Genomic DNA, 18,617 nt, shown 5'->3' with positions numbered 1-18,617 from the left:
TCAATTATGTATTTCAAGCGCACTCAGTTGTTCTGCCGCCAGTGTAAACGGCAGAAAAAGCGATCGTAGAGCAACACTGTTTTGGGGAGAGGGAAATCCGGAGGTATCCAGCGTTCCTTTTATTCTGTTAGAATAAATATTTAAAATTTACTTGTCAGTTCAAACGACTATATTTCCCAGCGGCATCTTAACCCAAACTGCATCCCAACACCGTCACAGTGCAGAAGAGAATATCTTAGGCGCAGGATCCTGCAGCGAGTAGACGGATCATGGCAGTAACTACCTGTACACGTTTCACAGATGAATATCAACTATACGAAGAACTTGGAAAGTAAGGCTTTTACGCATTATGTTGTGGCACCAATATGGGTATGATCTCCGCCATTCAGGCTAGCCTTTCATGCAGGTTTACACATCATTTGCAGATGTGACCGCTTTGAAAGGGATCAGCATCTTATCCCTCCTTAAATATTACAGCCTGTACCACTTGCAAAACAAAACGCACGCTGCCGCACTGCATGGTGAAACGTATTATATTGTTTTACGTTACAAGTATTTGATCTGACATATGAGTTATTTGGTCTGGGATGGGGGCGCACGCCATGGATTTTGAGCTGTCAAATCGCAGTAGTTACGCTCACGGCTCTCCGGGAATGCATGCCACCCTACTGATTTTAATCAGACTACTTGACTCCGCATCTTTTTTTTTCCTATTGGTTGTCTTTATTTTAATCGTTTTTGATCAAACTCCCATATTGTATGTGCTTTATTTTCCTGGGCCAGGAGGTCAGAAGGCAACCTACCCTACATGTTTTAAGTGTGTGTGTGTGTGTGTGTATGGATGATTGTGTGTTTGTCTTCGCATTAGTGTGTGTGTTTTGTACTTATGTTTTTGTGTGTTTCTCAATCTCTCTCACAGCCTCTCTCTCTCTCTCCCTCTGTCTCCATCTCCCTCTGTCTCTGTCTCTCTCTCTCCCTCTCTCTCTCGCTTGGTTTCATGTTTGTGTGTGTTTGCTTGACAATGGTTCACACGGCATATGTTTTTAAAAGAAGGGAGAGAATGGCTGCATAAGCAACAGAGGGATAGGATGTGTGTTGCCAACCCCACAACAGATGCAGGACGAGAATCAGGCTGTGTCAGGCTGTGCGTGGGTTGGAGAGTCCATGCTGCCTGTCATTACCATTAACTAGAACACATTAACTACCAACTAATGGAGCGGTCATACTAACAGAAAACAGAAAAGTTTGAGAGGTATGGACTCTGATTGCATCAAGCTAGGTTGGCTCTGACTGGGTGTCGGGTTGAATGTCTCTGCATGTGTGTGATAAGCGAGGGACAATAGACATGCTGGAATAGCAGCAGCTGTCCTTTCTGATAACAAACCCTTATTGCAGCAAACGTGAGCCATATGGCAGCAATATGTCCATCTTTGCTAACATGGTTTTGTATTCCTCATCCAACAAAGTCAGCTTGATAAGGGCTTCAAAGACAGGTTTGGTTAGTATGTACTTAACTTTTGATCCTAAAGACTGGGAAGAGATTCTATTTGAACACTCCTAGCATTTGATGCAGCAATTCGTACACTACCTGCCATAAAGTTGTTCTCATTCACGAAAGCCCCATCAAAAGGCACGAGTGTCTGAGAGTATAAGAGAGAGGCAGTAGCTCTCAGTTGACTGGGTTTTATTGTGTAACACCACTAAGGTGTGCTATAATTAGCTCAGAGATGACAGAGGCAGTTACTGCTGTTTGCCTCTGCTGAGTTAGTTATGCAAGCCCTCCCTAAAATACTAACACCACCTAAAAAGACACAAAAACACCAACACACACACTAACACACAAACTACACAGCAATCTTTTATGATTACTATTGTGTATCCTGTACCCAAGCATACAGATATGCATATTTGAAGGGATCTGAACGAGTCAAAGAGACTCAAAGTTATGAGAAATCAGAGCTTTAAAATGAGGGTATGAACAGACATTTGTGGAGGGGCGGTGACTTCTGATTTGATGTCTCCATTCTTTGTTTCCTAGGGGAGCCTTTTCTGTGGTGCGCCGCTGTGTCAAACTCTGCACTGGCCAGGAGTATGCTGCCAAAATCATCAACACTAAAAAGCTCTCAGCTAGAGGTGAGAATCCCCCCCACCCACCTACACAGTTCTTCAAAGGGACCAAATGTGTACTGTGCCTCAATGTCCGCCTGTGTATAATTTACATTATTATCTGCAATGAGTGCGCAATCATTTGGCGGACAGTCAGACCCACAGACCAATTGACCGAGTATGTCGCAAGTTTATGTGAAGACCATCAGCAGCTAAAGTGAAGAGGAAAAAATGAGCAGGCACTCCAGTGATTGTTCATTATGGTGCTGCCTGTGTGTTTGTGTGTCCCAGATACTCCCGGCCCTATTATAATATTCCAGAAAGCACTTGATTGCAGTGGGCGAGACAGTCACATCTGTTGCACTCGAGGCTGGACGATGGCTGCTCCACAGCCACTGTAGCGTCAAACCCAAAGCCAACGGAAGAGGAGATGTGTCTGCTGTCTAGTTTAAGGCTATCTGCCGCCTCTGTCTATTGGCTGATTAGTGTGATGACCCTTCCCTTCACACACATACGCAAAATTCAGTCTTTTGGAGTAAACAGCAGAGGATCATGGATGTCACATTTTGAGCTTTTAACTGCCCTACAGCATGAGGCACACACACACACTCGTGCGCACAAATAATCGCTCAAATACACGAGCACACGCAAGCACACGCTCCAACACACACCATGCAAGGAGTGACCCCCTGCAGTTCAGCCATCTCTCTGCCCCGGCTGGCGTTCGTGTGAGCGTTCAGCCTTAAAAATAAATTTCCCCCTCAAACACACAGACATGCCGGCATGTCTCCTCTGCCTTTGGGCTCTGTTCCCTAGCCTTGCACTGCTGAGTTTTCTCACGACACCAAAGCTTTCTCAGCCTTGTCCTCAGTAAGGAGTGTGTTGGTGTGTGTTGGTGTGGGTCTGTGTGTGAGAGAAAGAGAGCGAGGGCATGGGCTCTTTGTTTTCAACATGATTCAGCAGGATCCGAATGACTAGTGAGTTTTTCTGTGAGGTTTTCCTTGTCTTCCTTGAGGGTTTAGGTTGGTTGAGGGGCAGTTCTATAGGTGTATGTGAAGCCCTCTGTGACATTGCTTGTAAAAAGGGCTAAACAAATACAATTTGATTTGATTGGCACCGTGGTACCTCTTAGTTGGTAAGTCAGTCAGACATCTGGGTTAGAATCCCATGGTTCTCATGCATTAGCAACATTCTGTGGTTTGATTTGGTTTGTCTTAGCTAGTTTTAACTTGGCTGGTCTAGACAGTCTCCCATGTACTGATACACTTGATATTCTTATTTGACCCTTTTTTGCACATTTTGCTGTGCACTGCGTTAGGCTTAGTGTGTGTTTGTGTGTGACACAATTTTAGCTTGTGGCGCAGAACCATGCTGGAGGTCACCTTGCAGCTACAAGAGAAGGAAGTAATGACATTTACAGTTAGAACTGCTACAGCTCTCCTCTCCTAACAGTTACATTCATTCAGAAAGTAATGTTCCCCTCTGCATCTCTATGGAGACAGAGGGCCATCACACTGGGGGGTGGGGCTTCACACCTTTACGTTAAGGAGACAGGTGCCAAAATAGAAGAAATTGTATACAAACTAGCTGTCATGTGACTTTGGCTCCCACCCCCCTACCTTATGAAATGCTGTGGTTGCATGCCCATGTGGAGCAGAAGTGTTGAGTGTTTTAGCCGGGTGTCGTTATCACTCAGCCTTCCCTTGTCACTCTCACAGACCACCAGAAGCTGGAGCGAGAAGCTCGGATCTGCAGACTGCTCAAGCACTCCAACATCGGTGAGCGGTCAGCACCACAGTCAGCCACGCAGCCAAAGAGACTGGTTGTATAACTTTATTTGACTGACATGCTGTGTTCGCAACCCGGGTTTAGACGTATCTCTCTTTCTGTTATGCGTTCTTTGGCCAGTTCGCCTCCATGACAGTATCTCGGAGGAGGGCTTCCACTATCTCCTGTTTGACCTGTGAGTCACCTCACTCTCCTTCTTCATTTTTTTTCTCCTTTTTTTTCTTCTTCTTTCTTTATCAGAGGCTGAGAGACCTTTCTCCGAAATGACCTTTACAGTTCCTCTCTCCTCTGTATTTCTTGTGTTTCTCGCATTTGGTCATGACATTTTTGTCGCTATGTTCGCTCCACAATTTTCTTTTCGTTCTATCCCTTCTTGCTCTTCTACTCATCCTTCTGTTTATTTCTATCCTCTCTCCCCACCCTCTTTTAACGGTCTCCCCCATCCTCATTCCTCGTTTCCTAGGCAATTTACCCCTTATTACATAACACCCACCCACACCTACCCACGCACATACACACGCACACACGTACACACACACACACATCACTCCCCTGCTCTGAAGCCTGTCTCCATGGCAACCCAGTCAGAGAGAATCCTGCAGTTGGGATATCCCCCTAATGAGGACATTCCCCTACTCTCTGTGCATGTGTGTGTGGATGGATTATTCCTTGCAGCATGCGTTAACCCTTTACTCTCCATGTTGTAGGGTGACAGGAGGAGAACTGTTTGAAGATATTGTGGCCAGAGAGTACTACAGTGAAGCTGATGCCAGGTAACCATCTTTCCCTTTAGACTTCCATTGCTCAGCATCCTGTTCTGCAGTAGATAGCTTGACATTGCCCTGTCGGAAACCACCTTTTCTTTTCAAGTTCCTACCAGTTTTTCCTTGCAAACTGAAATGTCACTGAACACACACTCTTGAACAAAACATAACACACATACTTGTACATACTCACACACACACACTTATCGTCTAGCCCTTCAGGAGGGGAGACTTAAATCAATTTGACTGTGGAGGCGTTTTGTGGAGGCGAGAGAGAGAGAGAAAGAAAGAAAGAGAGAGAGAGAGAGAGAGAGAGAGAGAGAGAGAGAGAGAGAGAGGGAGAAAGAGAGAGAGAGAGAGAGAGAGAGAGAGAGAGAGAAAGAGAGAGAGGGAGAGAAAGAGAGAGAGGGAGAAAGAGAGAGAGGGAGAAAGAGAGAGAGAGAGAGAGAGAGAGAGAGAGAGAGAGAGAGAGAGGGAGAGAGGAAGGGAGGACTTAAAACAGAATGGAGAGAGGGAAACAAAAAAACGAGGAAGCAACATTCCCAATACACCCCCCCTCCCCGCCCCACCACTCCTGTCCTCCCCTCTGTTGTTAGTACCTTCCTGTTGTGGTTGCTATATATATATATGTTCTCTCCTCTTTCCTCTGTGGCTCTCATGTTCTCTCATCTTCTTTGCTCCTTTAACTTGCCTGTTTTCCTGTGTAGTCTAGGTAGTTTTACCCTTTCTCTTTCAGCCTTCTCCTCTCTTTGTACATGGCATGTTTGTTATTGGTACTGTATGTGGGGTTACTGTCCAATATTCTTCCTATCTGATTTTCTGGTTTTCTCTCCTCACCTTCATCCCCCACCTTTTTCCTGTCTGCCCTCTCTTTTTGTCTACCATTCCACTCAGCACTGCCTTTCTTTCTCTTTCTTTCTGTCTTTTTTTTCTCATTCTCTCGCTTGCCCTTACCCCACCATTATCCTCTCCTCATGATTGAAAACCTCATCTAATGAACTTTTACCATCATTCTCCTCTCTTTCCCATGTCACTATATCTTTTTCCCCCTACCTTTCTGTCTCTTTACATACCTCTACATCACCTGCACCTCTTCTCACACAAACACCACATCCCCACTACTCATTGCCGGCCAATTTCTTTTCATCCTCCTCCCATCCTCACGTCCCCTTCTTTTCCGCGTTCCTTTATCTCTCTTTGTCTCCACAGTTACTGTATCCATCAAATTCTAGACTGTGTGTGTTACACTCACCAACATGGCATAGTGCACAGGGACCTCAAGGTGTGTGCTTGTGTTCCACCTTGTGCGTATGTGCCGCCCTGCAACCTCTGCACATGGGTTTGTCTGTGTTTGCCCCGTGCCCCCTTTTGCCCGTGCCGATTGTAACCCGTCTGTGCCTGCTGTCTCCGTCTGTGCCTGCTGTCTCTGTCTGTCTGTTCATCTGCCGATCTTGCTTTTCAAATGTTTTGTTTCGCTGTTCTCTCTAACCCTAGAATATGATTTCCAAATGTCAATAACAGTGGCCTTGATATAGCTTGTATGTCTCGGCCTGTGAGGCTGTGTGTGGACGTGTTAGCGTATGAGAAAGAATTGTGTCAGTCACTGATGCAGATAACTGTTGAAAAGCTCTGTGTCCGCATTTGTGAAACCCTACAAACGACACATACTGTGTTTGATGATGTTTTGAAAAATACGACAGACAGATGATCAGGTTAGGACATCGTTAAATGCAGACAACTACACACGGACACGCACACTCACGCACACATTCCCTCAACAAGACTGCAGTGCACTCCTACGCTGCCTGACTCATGTTCATCCCTTGCCTGAAAATAGCATACCTCCTCCTGCAGTATCTCCCTGGAAGGTTCCGGTCCTCACACTGATCTTCGTTGATCTGTGTGTATGTGTGTCCCCTGCGCACGTGCGTGTGTGCTCGAAGGCGTTTCTATGTGTCCGAACTTGTGCTTCTGTGTGCGTGACGAGTGATGGATAGAGAGAAAGTGTGTGTGTGCGTGTGTGTGCGTGTGTGTGTGCAGATGTTGAGGCGCTGCAGCCTGTGCATGAGACTGTGAACGGGGGGGGGGGCTTGTGATGTGTTCAGACTAACCAGCCCCACCTGCTGTTTGCATGCAGTCATTGCATCCAGCAGATTCTGGAGGCCGTGCTCCACTGCCATCAGATGGGGGTGGTACACAGAGACCTCAAGGTGAGTCACCTGTGTACCTGTGTGTGTCTCAGTGTGTGTGTGTGTGTGTGTTTGTGCGTGCCTTAAACTCTGGTAAGTACACCGCGATGTGTTACTATTGCTTTTGTGCATGTGTGTCTGTGCCTGGATGTTTTTTCGGGCATGTGTGTTTGTACGTGTGTGTGTGTGCGCGTGCAGGTGTGTGAATAAAACGTTTGTGTTTCTTGCGTTTGTTCCCATTACAAGCGTGTTAGGTACTCTGGTCACACGTTAATGTGTTTTCGGAGCAAAGCAGATAAATTATTAACACCACACAGCCTCCCGGGTTATATGTTACACATATTTACATTTATATTTGCATTTACATTTAGTCATTTAGTAGACACTTTTATCCAGAGCGACTTACAGGAAGTACAGGGACATTCCCCTGAGGCAAGTAGGATGAAGTGCCTTGCCCAAGGACACATCGTCATTTGACACAGCCAGGAATCGAACTGCCAGCTTTAGATTACTAGCCCGACTCCCTAACCGCTCAGCCACCTGACTCCCATATGAACACTGGACCTTGGTAGATGGTAAGGCTTGCGTACAATCTGATCGATTTCCCCTGAGGGTTTCTATGAAGTTACCAGAGTGAGAGAAAAAAAACCTTAGAATGGACACAGATGTTGGCCTGATCTAATGTTTTTTTTATGAACCTTACACAGAGACATGAACTAGTAAGACAAATTAGATCTAATATGCTGTGAATCAATATTTGGCACGGAGTGTGCCTCTAAACATCCTTTTTCATGGCCCCTTAGGGGGCTGTGTACGAGATGACTTCTGGAGAGAGAACAACTGAGCTAGATATTCCAAAAGAATACTGTTGTGTTTGGCCAGTGCCTTCTAGTGCCTTCTAGTCATCATTCAGATGTGATCACTAATATGTGGTCAGACTGATGTGAATCATGTTGTGTGTGTGTGTGTGTGGGGAGGGGGTCACACACATCAACACACAGTCTCCAACCTTTGCAACTTACTGGTGGTGTAGTCTAAGTGATGCAGAAGCATACAGCAAATGCCCATCAGGATTTCCCATAAGCCCACTATGACACGAGCAGTAATACAAGTGCGGGATTGCATGGGGAGGTGGGGGTTGGGGGGGGATGGGCTGCGTGGTAAATGTACAGTATGCTCATCACTTCATACTACACTCCACCACAAAAGGTTCCATTGCCTTCCTCTAAAGCCGAGCGTATTCAGCCTGATTGCTTCTCGAGAAGCTGAAAGTACAACAGTGGCACGCCGCTGTCTCAATACTGTCTACTCCTGTCTGGAGCAGCATTAGTCTCTGGCTCGCTCTCTCTCGCTCTCTCTCTTTCTCTCTGTCTCTCTCTCTCTTTCTCTAACTCGCTCTATCTTTTATTCCTTCCTTCCTTCGTTCTAATCCGCTGTCTCAGTCTGACTTCCACCAGAGCGGAGCACCCTAGCCTACTTAATAACCATTACTGCTGCTGCGAAAACACTCATTCAGAGTGTGTGTACGCGTGTTGTGTGATGGCACCGATCAATCACTTTCGATAACAAGCACATGTATCACATGAGGTCCTGCTGGCTGATTGTGGTAACAGTGTGGCCTGTCAGAGACAAAGAGAGAAGAGAGAGAGATCTGGATGTTTGAATCGCCACTGTTCGCTGGCTCTGTCATCTAACAAAGGCACTGTTGTAACAGACACACAAGCTGTGTATGTTCACCAACAAATAAACAATCGACAGATGGACGCATCTGTGTGAGATTTGGCCCTCCTACTCCATCCTTGTCAGGGTGAAATGTCTGTACGTGTGGGACTACTTGTCTGCCCAATGTTTGGTTTACTCTAAGGGGCTTGTTGACATCTGTTGATACACCAATGATTTGTGGAAACATTTGTGTGTTTTTAGCCGGAAAATCTTCTTCTAGCCAGTAAGTGTAAGAATGCTGCAGTGAAGCTTGCTGACTTTGGACTGGCCATAGAGGTACAAGGGGACCAACAGGCATGGTTCGGTGTGTAACACACACAAACACGCACCGATACACACACGCAGACACACAAAAACAACATGGCATGTCTAATCGATAAACCCAGCAATTGTGTCTATAAATATCTATGTATAGATTTTCGGTTTGCATGTGTGTGTGTGTGTGCATCGGTTTGTGTCCGTGCGTGTGCATGCATGTGTTCCAGGTTTTGCTGGGACTCCAGGCTATTTGTCTCCGGAAGTGCTGAGGAAGGAAGCGTACGGGAAACCTGTGGACATTTGGGCCTGTGGTGAGTCCTCTCTCCTTCCCCCTACGACTCCCTGTCTATCTCTCTTCTCTCTCCCTCTTCTTCCCCCCTTCTCTTGAGCCCTTCGCATCTCGGCTTTACCGAAAACCTTGGATCAGTGTGTGCTGAATGTCTTTGTGTGTGTGCCCGTGCTTTTATAGGTGTGATCCTGTATATTCTCCTGGTGGGCTACCCGCCTTTCTGGGATGAAGACCAGCACAAGCTCTACCAGCAGATTAAAGCAGGAGCCTATGATGTGAGTCTTGCCCCCTCTCATGGACTCTTTCTGTTTGATTGGAAGAAAAAAAACAGCTCATAGTATAGAACGCGGGGGGGGGGGGGGGGGAACGTCAGTGGAGTTGTATGTCAGACTCATCATGCCAAACAGGTTCGAGGAACAGTTTACATCAGAGAGTTGTAATAACCGTGTCCTCGGGGGACAAGAAAACATTTGTAGTTTACCCAACATCACTGCGTACCTGATATTCACACGCACGTGTTTCCCGAGTGACCGCTGGGCCGCGTGTGTAGTTTCCGTCCCCAGAGTGGGACACGGTGACGCCCGAAGCCAAGAACTTGATCAACCAGATGCTGACCATCAACCCCACAAAGAGGATCACAGCCCAGGAGGCCCTCAAACACCCATGGGTCTGCGTAAGTACACGACACACACGAGTACACAAACAAACCAACATGCGCACACCTCCACAGACACAAACACATGATGTCCTCTGCAAGACACTCACACACGCATACATAGAAACACCCTGACACAAACACACGCGCACTGGCTCTTCCATGGCTGTGTCGGGTCTTCTACACGCACAAGCACACGCACATGCATTCACACACCCACACACACACACACCCATGTAGTTGCGTCTTACACGACCCCTGTCCTCACCGTGTTCTCTCTCGCTCCTCAGCAACGCTCCACTGTGGCCTCCATGATGCACAGACAGGAGACAGTGGAGTGCCTGAAGAAGTTCAATGCCAGAAGAAAACTCAAGGTGCTCATTTCTTTTTGGGAGGGGGTGGAGGGGGGTACATAATCAATTGATACTGTCGAACAAAGAGATTTTGAGTTACACCACCCAACAATATTCAAACTGACTTAGTGCCCTTCATCTTCTCTATTCCTTCCCCCCCTCTTTCCCCCCCTTTGTACCTCGACCTATCTCTTCCTCTGTGTCCACCTTGCTTGTGTCTCCACAGGGGGCCATTCTGACCACAATGCTGGTGTCACGGAATTTCTCTGGTGAGTCCTTTGTGAGGAAGTCAAAAGGATGGAGGCAGAGGGCCGGCTTCTGTCCTCCTCAGAGAGAGGAAGCCGAGAGCAAGATGACACACCATCTGCTTGCTTACGCCATCCTTTCCCCTACACGTACACACACACACACTCACACACAGAGTCAAACATCCACACATATCACACATACACACCCACGCGCTCACGCGTACACACACACACGCTCACACGCCAGCAGCAGTTTCGTGGGTGGCAGTGGCACTGTAGCTCCGGGGAAGGTTTGAGAGGTCCTAGATCTTTGCCATGCACTTGTGCCTAACCCCCCCCCCCCCACACCGCCCCCTGCCCTCGCCCCCCCCCCACACACACACGCGCGCAAACACACACTCACTCACAGCACCAATTGTGCATTCTGAACAAGCATTGGCCATGCCTTCTTGTCAAGACACTCGTGTTCCAGTGACTAGAAGGGGACTTATGGTAAACAGCATTTCCTGTGAGCTGGAGAGGTACTGCTTCTTAAATGCGCCATGCCAAATCCTTCCTGTAAAGCTGCACAGCCCTTTAGGGTGTCTGTTTTAGTTTCAGGGAAAGTACATGTCTTTGTCTCTTGATTTTTCTGGGATGTTCTTCCCTCAGTGGGTAGACAGACCACCGCTCCAGCAGCGGTCAGTGCCGTGGCTGGGACCACTGCCGGCATAGTGGAGCAAGGTAACCTTTCCTTCTCTCCACTCCTGTTCTACTTGTCTGCTCCACCCCTCTCTACCCTTCACTTCTGCCCCTCTTACTTCTGTCTTTTTCTTGCCCATCGCTTATGTCATCTGTTAAAGGGAGACAGGTGTTTTTTTCCCCTTGGTGTCCTGTTGTCTCCATCAGTTCACTACGTGTATTCTCCTCCCCTTACTTAATTTGTTCTATCTTTCCTACTTTTTGTTTAATGCTTCTCAAATTGGACGCCAAGGTAAGCAAACTCAAACAATGTTCTTCCTGTCTCTCTTACACGTATAGCCCAGTTTCCAATGCACCTTGACGCGTCATGTGAGGTGATTTGAGAGGAGAATGTGCGGGTTTTGTTGAGCCGTAGGGTGTGTGGTATTTGTGTCTGTGCTGGTCCCCTTCTTAGTCAAAACAGGGGATCAGGGAGATGGAGGGATGGAAGGAATGGGTGAGGGAAGATGGAGTTGAGCAGCTAAGAGATGGAATTAATCAGGGATTAAAGCACAGTTTGACTCCAACTCATCCACACCAGGGCAGCACATTTGACTCCCACGGAAAAAGTTTGGTGTTACCATGGTGATTGATTAGCGTCTGCAAGCTTCCTGTGTTTTCACCTTTTCCGATGTCTGTTTCTATCTTTATTTTCGCTCCTGCACTCACTCTCTCTCTTTCTCTCTCCTTCTCTCTCCCTCTCTCTCTGCCTCTATCTATCTGCCTGCATCTGTCTCTCTTTCTTTCGCTTTCTCTGTATTTCTGCCCCTGTAGCTGTCTGTTTCTCTTTCTCATTGTCGGCCTCTCTCTCTCTCTCTCTCTCTCTCTCTCTCTCTCTCTCTCTCTCTCTCTCTATCTCTCTCTCTCTATTTCTCTCTCTCTCTCTCTCTCCCTCCCTGTTTTTCTCTTGCTTGCTTTTGATCCCTTTTCGCGAAGAACAGCTCTGCCACAGATAGATTCCAAAAACCTTAGTGTGTTTATAAATTGGAAGGAGAGTTTGTGTGGATCCATATGTGCGAGGGAGCAGGAGAGCTCAAACCTACTGTGCTTAACGGCACACACTCGTTTTGATGTGGTGCTCCATATTTCATTCCCAAAGAGGAAACCACTAATCCCAAACTAATCCTACCTACTTCTGAGATTAACCGAGCCATTATCATACACCTGCATCTCAAATTCCACTCTTCCTCTGCCCTTTCACCTTTAATCCATTGCACGCAAAAACACACATGCGAACACACACACACACAATTACACAGTCTAGTGATTGACATTCTTCCATGCTCCATGCTGATCCCTGCTTTGGGCATTGGTTCAGGGTTCAGTAAAAGGCAGTTGGATTGAGATAGTAATGCATGTGTATCTGTGTGTGCGTGATTGTGTGTGTGTGTGTATGTGGTTTTCGAATACGTGTGTAGGGGGAGGAGAGAGGGTTTTGCGGGTTTTTACTCTGTAACAGATGAGAAGCGACCGAGTCGTAGGTTGTGCGTTGAGCTGGAGGTTGTCACCGTGTGATTGTGTGTGTCTGAGTTAGTTCCAAAGTAGTTTGAGTGCATTTGAAGGTTTGACCGAATGAGTGCGCAAGCACCTTCTGGAGTTCATTTTCCGGGTGTCCTGTATGTCTGCTTGTGCTTGTGAGAGAGCAGTTGAGTGAGTCACTTGTGTCAAGTTTGGTGTGTGTGTGTGCGTGTAAAGGTGTGTTCAAGTCGCCGAGGGTGTATCATGTGTACTCTTCCATCTGAGAGTGTCTCGTTCTGCTTTTCCTCAGCAGCCAAGAGTCTCCTCAACAAGAAGGCTGAAGTGAAGGTAAGACTCTCGCTCTCTTCCCCCTCCTCCTCCTCCCCCTCCTCCCCCTCCTCCTCCTCACCTCCTTTTCTTGTCGTTCTTCTGCTCTTCACTCGGGTCCCACACTCTCCAGCTGCGCATGGTTTGGCTCCGTGTGCTCTCTGCCCTTGCGTTTGTATCTGCCCTGTAGAGCACTGCAGTGCATGCATGTGTGTGCACAAAAGTGGGTGCGTGCTAGTGGATGGTATGGTATGGCATTTTGAATGTAAAGTATGTGTGAAGAATGTGTGAAAGTCAACCTAGTTTTATTTTGATGTGATAGACATTTAATTTGAAAATAGAATATCAAATCATTATATCATGGTAAAAGCATATACATCATAAAAGTAGGCCTACTGTTACAACGTAAGCAAGACAGTTACTGGCACAAATACTACCATTTCTACATTTGTTACCAATTCATGTTTATCTAAGCGTTGTCTTTGGGAATTTGGGTACATATTTATTACTGTTATTAGGCATGAATAGAAAGCATACATCCTATCCCTTCACTCCATTCTTCTTCATCTCCACCCCCGTCCCCCAGTCCCCCCATCCCCCCTCCACACATACACATCTTGTCCTGACTCCTCTTCCACACAACCTCATTTGAGGTTTACAGCCACCTCCATCATTCTACTCCTCTCCCCCTCCTTCCCTCCCTGCCCTCTCCTGTCCAGAGAAAGTGGACTCTCTTCGGTTGGCCCCGGTGCTAATCTAAGATTATTTCTCAACAGATGATTAATCTGACATTACGTAATCCCAGTTTCCCCCTAGCTGCACTGTGACGTCACGGCTGTGCACACGACGCTGGTGCTATTTCATTCCTCCAAGCACAAGCACACACACACACACACACACACTGTATAAAGGTGTTCAAACCACAGACAACACTGTAGCTCTTTTATCACTAATCCCACTGACAAACTCTCTTTCCCTCTTTATAGTCTATCGTCCTCTCTTGCTTCCATGCTACAGTGCACCCCCCACTTATCAAACCCTATAGTTGCCTAAGTGCTATAACGGACCCCCTCTCTACCTATGATCCCCCCCCCCCCTCCCCCCATCACTCCCAACCTCCTAGCCCACGCGCACACATGTGCATATGCCCATGCAGAAATGGAGGACTCCTCCGTCGCAATTGCACACACCATACGTGTGTGCTGCGCGCGTGTACGCATACGCATTCAAACACTTTGTGTGCGATCTGAAGGCAATCAAGAAGACGGAAATAGACACCAGTGGTGCACCTCTGGCGTTGCTTAGCAATCATCTACTTGTGCATCCCGACCGTGGCTCTCAGAGAACTGGTGCAATCCAGCCCATGTTTATTCTATCTGATTTAGCATTCGTTTGATTGGTTTGTCGTGCGCATTGTACTGCTGGCATATGTTTTAACCATGCCTTTCATTTTAATCTACCTTGTGTTTCATGATCTTCTTATATATCTCTTAATCCTCTTCTCCTTCCACCACAACTGCCTCCTATCATCTCATCTCATCATTCCATCCCATTGCTTGGGCCAGAGATGGAAATCCAACCCTAAAGTTCAAATCTTGGTGAGGATGTCATTTGAACCCTCTCATCCCACTCTGTTCTGTCTCTCTCTCATCCGCTTTCATCCCAGTCCGCATCTGTGTCTGATTTCACTCCTTCCACCCTCTGGTAATAGGGGGCCTGTGCCGACAATGGCTGTGTGTGTGTGGGTGGGTGTTTGTATGTGTATGCACTGTTGACTCGGGCTGTGAAATTGTTTAACTTGGATGTACTTAGTACTCAGTGTACTGCTTAACTGGGCTGTCGTACTGAGAGGTCTTGTGCATAAGCCGTGAGCTTTCTGTTGAGCTGGTGAGTTGATTTTGATGTGATGCCCCCGCCCCTTCCCCCCCACCACCATAAGACAGGAAGGCTCATTCTGGATTTACAAAAGGAATACTGCCAATCCGTCTTAGTTTGAACAGTGTTGAGGTGTAACCCTTCCTTGTATTGCTGTGTGTTTGAGGTTTGACCCACCGCCACCACCCAAGTCCCAAGTCCCCGAGCGGCTCTGCTCCTATTGTGTTCTGTTTTAACCTTTTGTGTTCTCTGCACAGCCCCAGACAAACAGTACGAGAAACAGCATAGTCACCAGCCCCAAAGGCAGCACTACTCCTGCTGCACTGGTACGCTGCCCCTCCTGTCCACCTGTCTGTCTGTCTGTCTGTCTGTCCATCTGTCTATCTAGTTATCTATCTGTCCATCTATCTATCTATCTGTCTGTCTGTCTGTCTGTCTGTCTGTTTTGCTATTAATGAGTTCTGTCTGTCTTTTCTCTGCAATTTCTTTTCACTTTATTTGGTTGCATCCCTCGTTCTGCCTGAAAGTCCAAATTAATAAATGCATCAAACATGCGCATAAGTGTGTTTGTGTTAGTTTGGTCATGTATAAATGTGCTGGTGTTCCCGAAAGTGAACAGGTTCCGTAAACACGTTGCTTTTTAATTAGAATCCCTTTTCAAGTGACATTGTGACATTGTCCAAGTGACATTGTTGGACTGTGACCTGGTTCTGTGTAGCGGGTCGCAGCCCAAACCACAAACCCTTGAGGTTTGTTGTCTTTCTCTCTGATTCTCCTTAGTCAGTCTGTGAGTAGTTTTGTGGCATTTTGTGTCCGGTTTATGTGTGACAATGGCTCTCTAAGTTTTCAAGTTGTCTTCTTTTTACAATCTGGTCTGGTGTTTTGAAGTGACAGTTACTGGTAGCAGAATTTTATAGTGTGTATTTTATAGCAGTGTTTATATTTATTTGTATGTTATTGTGCGTAATAGAAAAGGACAGGCTTTCTCAGGGAGAAAGAGATTGAATGTGTTCATGGTAGATAACTCCTGTGTTTGCAGAGATATTTTGTCTTGGGAGCTCTAAATTGTCTTAGCCCTTTCTAACCTTTTATGAGAAGATTATCTAGCTCTCTGCCATCCTTATGGAGGTAGTCTTATTTCCTCTCTTTTCTTTAACACTATTCATTGTTCTACCCTAAACCTGACACGTATCTCTCAATTCATCGCTCACCACCTCTCCTCATTCCTCTGTCTCTCTCCCTCCCTCCCTCCATCTCTCCTTTTTCTCTCTTTCTTTCCTTTCACCCTCTCTCCATCTCATTCTCTCTCTCTCCCTCCAATCCTCTTTCTCTCTTTTCCTCCAGGAACCTCAGACCACTGTTATCCATAATCCAGTGGATGGGACCAAGGTACATCCTTCTCCCCTCCTTCCATTTCTTTATGCTCTGTCTTCCTGTCCTTCCTCATTCTCGTCTTCTGCTTCGTTCTCTCTATCTGTGTGGGCTAAACTGTCTTTGGCAAAGGTCTGTGTGTGAGTGTGTGTGTGTGTGTGTGCACGTCTGGATGTCTGTCGAAGTGTGTGGATCACCGTTCTCTGTTGTGTAACGCTGTCACCCTGTGGTGAAAAGATGAAGTGGCAACCTGCAGCTTTTTGATACTCCGTGGGGTGGAGCCTTCGGGGAAAAATGCTGACCATTTGAAGATGAGCACGCTCCAACCATGAGACCTCTGTTCCGTCCCATTTCGATGCCAATGGCGCATCCAATCCATTGCATGTTTGTGACAACCGAACGTGCGCGAGTGCGCGCTATAAGCATGGGCAGAAGCTTGTGTGTGTGAGTCGGGGGTTTTGTCACTGAGATGTTTCGCTGTGTCCACAGGAATCAACTGACAGTAACACAACCATCGAGGATGAGGATGTAAAAGGTGGGTATACACACACACACACCTAGACTGTACACACACCAACATTGTTTCGGTGTGGCAGACAGCAGAAAAGGACAGGAGAAAGACGGATCATGTGAGGACTCCCAGTGGCTAAGCTCTTTCTCACCTGCTGTCTTGTCAGAACCGAGGTAGCGAGGGAAGGGAGGAGGGAGGAGGTAATAAATCTTATCTAAAAGGCTGAGGGACGGGAATAGGATGATGAGCTCAACTAACCTCACATAAGACAGAGAGCGAGTGACACTGTGAGAGTTTAGGAGGCCCTGCATAGCTCAGTGTTGTGTAGATTTGTATGAGTATGTGTGCGGGCGGGGAGGGAGTATATTTGAACCCCAGGGAAGAGAGGGGAACACAAGAGGGAAATGAGTAACAGGTTGTCACGTGAGTAACTCACCCAAGCTTCCTTCTGTACTTCATCCCTGTGTGATTAAGGTAGAGTAGGCCCTGCGTGGGACTCTGCATGCTATATGTAGTGTGTTGCACTGATATCCACTTGGTCACTCCGCGTTCACTACCCTCTGCAGCTCGCAAGCAGGAGATCATCAAGATCACAGAGCAACTAATTGAAGCTGTAAACAATGGGGACTTTGATGCCTATGCGTGAGTAAACTCCCAGCAAGCACCTGGTCCAGCAACACACCAGTGTTCCATCTGAGTAATATTTAGGACTTTTTGACCGAAAATGAGACAAATTGTGCTATTGTTGTGCTGAGTGTATGTATGGTGTGTTTGTCTACAGGAAGATATGTGATCCGGGTCTGACCTCATTTGAGCCAGAAGGTCTGGGAAACCTAGTGGAGGGCATGGACTTTCACAGATTCTACTTTGACAATCGTAAGACCACCACACCGCCATGAAATCATCCGGAAAGTTCCTTTGAAGAGCCCAACTCTTATTTGACCGTCTCCTCCCTCTCCTTTCTTCCCCACTTCCTCCCTCGCTCTCCTAGTGCTCTCCAAGAACAGCAAGCCCATCCACACCACCATCCTGAACCCTCACGTCCACCTGATCGGCGAAGATGCTGCGTGCATCGCTTACATTCGCCTCACGCAATTTGTCGACTTGCAGGGACGCCCTCGCTCCAGCCAATCCGAGGAGACCAGGGTGTGGCATCGCCGGGAGAGCAGGTGGCAGAACGTCCACTTCCACTGCTCAGGGGCGCCGGCTGCTCCTCTACAGGGATGAGGTACACACACACACACTGTTCACACCCACATGCACTGTTACACACCTGATTGGTGCCACAGGAGAGCTGAATGTTGTGTCTTCCAGATAAGCAGGAGCCATAGAGGAGTGCATGGAGAACAAACACATGGGAAGAAAGGAGGAGGAAAGGAGGGAGTTTGAAAAGAGTGTGGTGGTCAAGATGTGTCCTTCTCCTTTTCTTCCCTGCAGCCCTCGGCCACCTCTGTTGACACAGCCTGTGGCACCAACATAACCCTTTCTACTCCTGCATCGGCACGCACACAACAACGAAGAGCATATCAGTCACAAAGCTAACCTCTACAGCTTCTTTAAGCAACCCTATGGTATTGTGGTGAGCTCAACACTACTATCCAGTCCTATAACTCGCTGCCCTCTCCTTTCCTATGCCATAGGGCTCTGCCACTCACACAGGATTTTGTTTTCATTCAATGTACTATTACTATGATTATTAATATTATACTACTATGACTGCAGAGTTCTCTTGTTCAATTTGAATTGTACAGTATACTTAATGGTCGATATAAAACTCTTAATGATTCTTTTTTTTAAGCTTAGCATGACATTGTTAGTGTTATTATCAGTGGTTGTGTTTGGTGCATGAGCAAGACTGCCTGTAAGTTGATAAACTTAGCCAATATGTCTCACAGAGAACGCTGTGGACGTGTTTTAATGCTATTTTGTTAGTCTTTCATTAAGTTTCAAATCCCCCTTTTAGTTTAGTTGAACCTACAGTAA

General features: G+C 46.9%; 1 protein-coding gene across 1 annotated transcript; it reads left to right on the top strand.

The window, feature by feature from the left end:
• The first annotated feature begins 249 nt into the window (after positions 1–249).
• Positions 250–18,533, top strand: camk2b2 (calcium/calmodulin-dependent protein kinase (CaM kinase) II beta 2). Its single transcript, XM_084693461.1, has 21 exons — positions 250–331; positions 2,039–2,133; positions 3,825–3,884; positions 4,015–4,069; positions 4,602–4,667; positions 6,796–6,868; positions 8,771–8,873; positions 9,055–9,138; positions 9,297–9,391; positions 9,667–9,789; positions 10,062–10,145; positions 10,351–10,393; positions 11,024–11,095; positions 12,861–12,898; positions 15,010–15,078; positions 16,097–16,141; positions 16,613–16,658; positions 17,201–17,276; positions 17,416–17,510; positions 17,626–17,862; positions 17,949–18,533. The coding sequence occupies exons 1-20, from the start codon at positions 270–272 to the stop codon at positions 17,859–17,861; spliced, it is 1,620 nt and encodes a 539-aa protein (XP_084549587.1). The 5' UTR covers positions 250–269; the 3' UTR covers position 17,862; positions 17,949–18,533.
• The last annotated feature ends 84 nt before the right edge of the window (positions 18,534–18,617 follow it).

The sequence above is a fragment of the Hypomesus nipponensis genome, chromosome 27 (assembly GCF_054491055.1).
Source record: "Hypomesus nipponensis isolate SF chromosome 27, ASM5449105v1, whole genome shotgun sequence".
Classification (NCBI taxonomy): Eukaryota; Metazoa; Chordata; class Actinopteri; order Osmeriformes; family Osmeridae; genus Hypomesus; species Hypomesus nipponensis.
The sequence above is the reverse complement of the archived record's forward strand: the minus strand, read 5'-3'. Positions and strand labels throughout refer to the sequence as shown.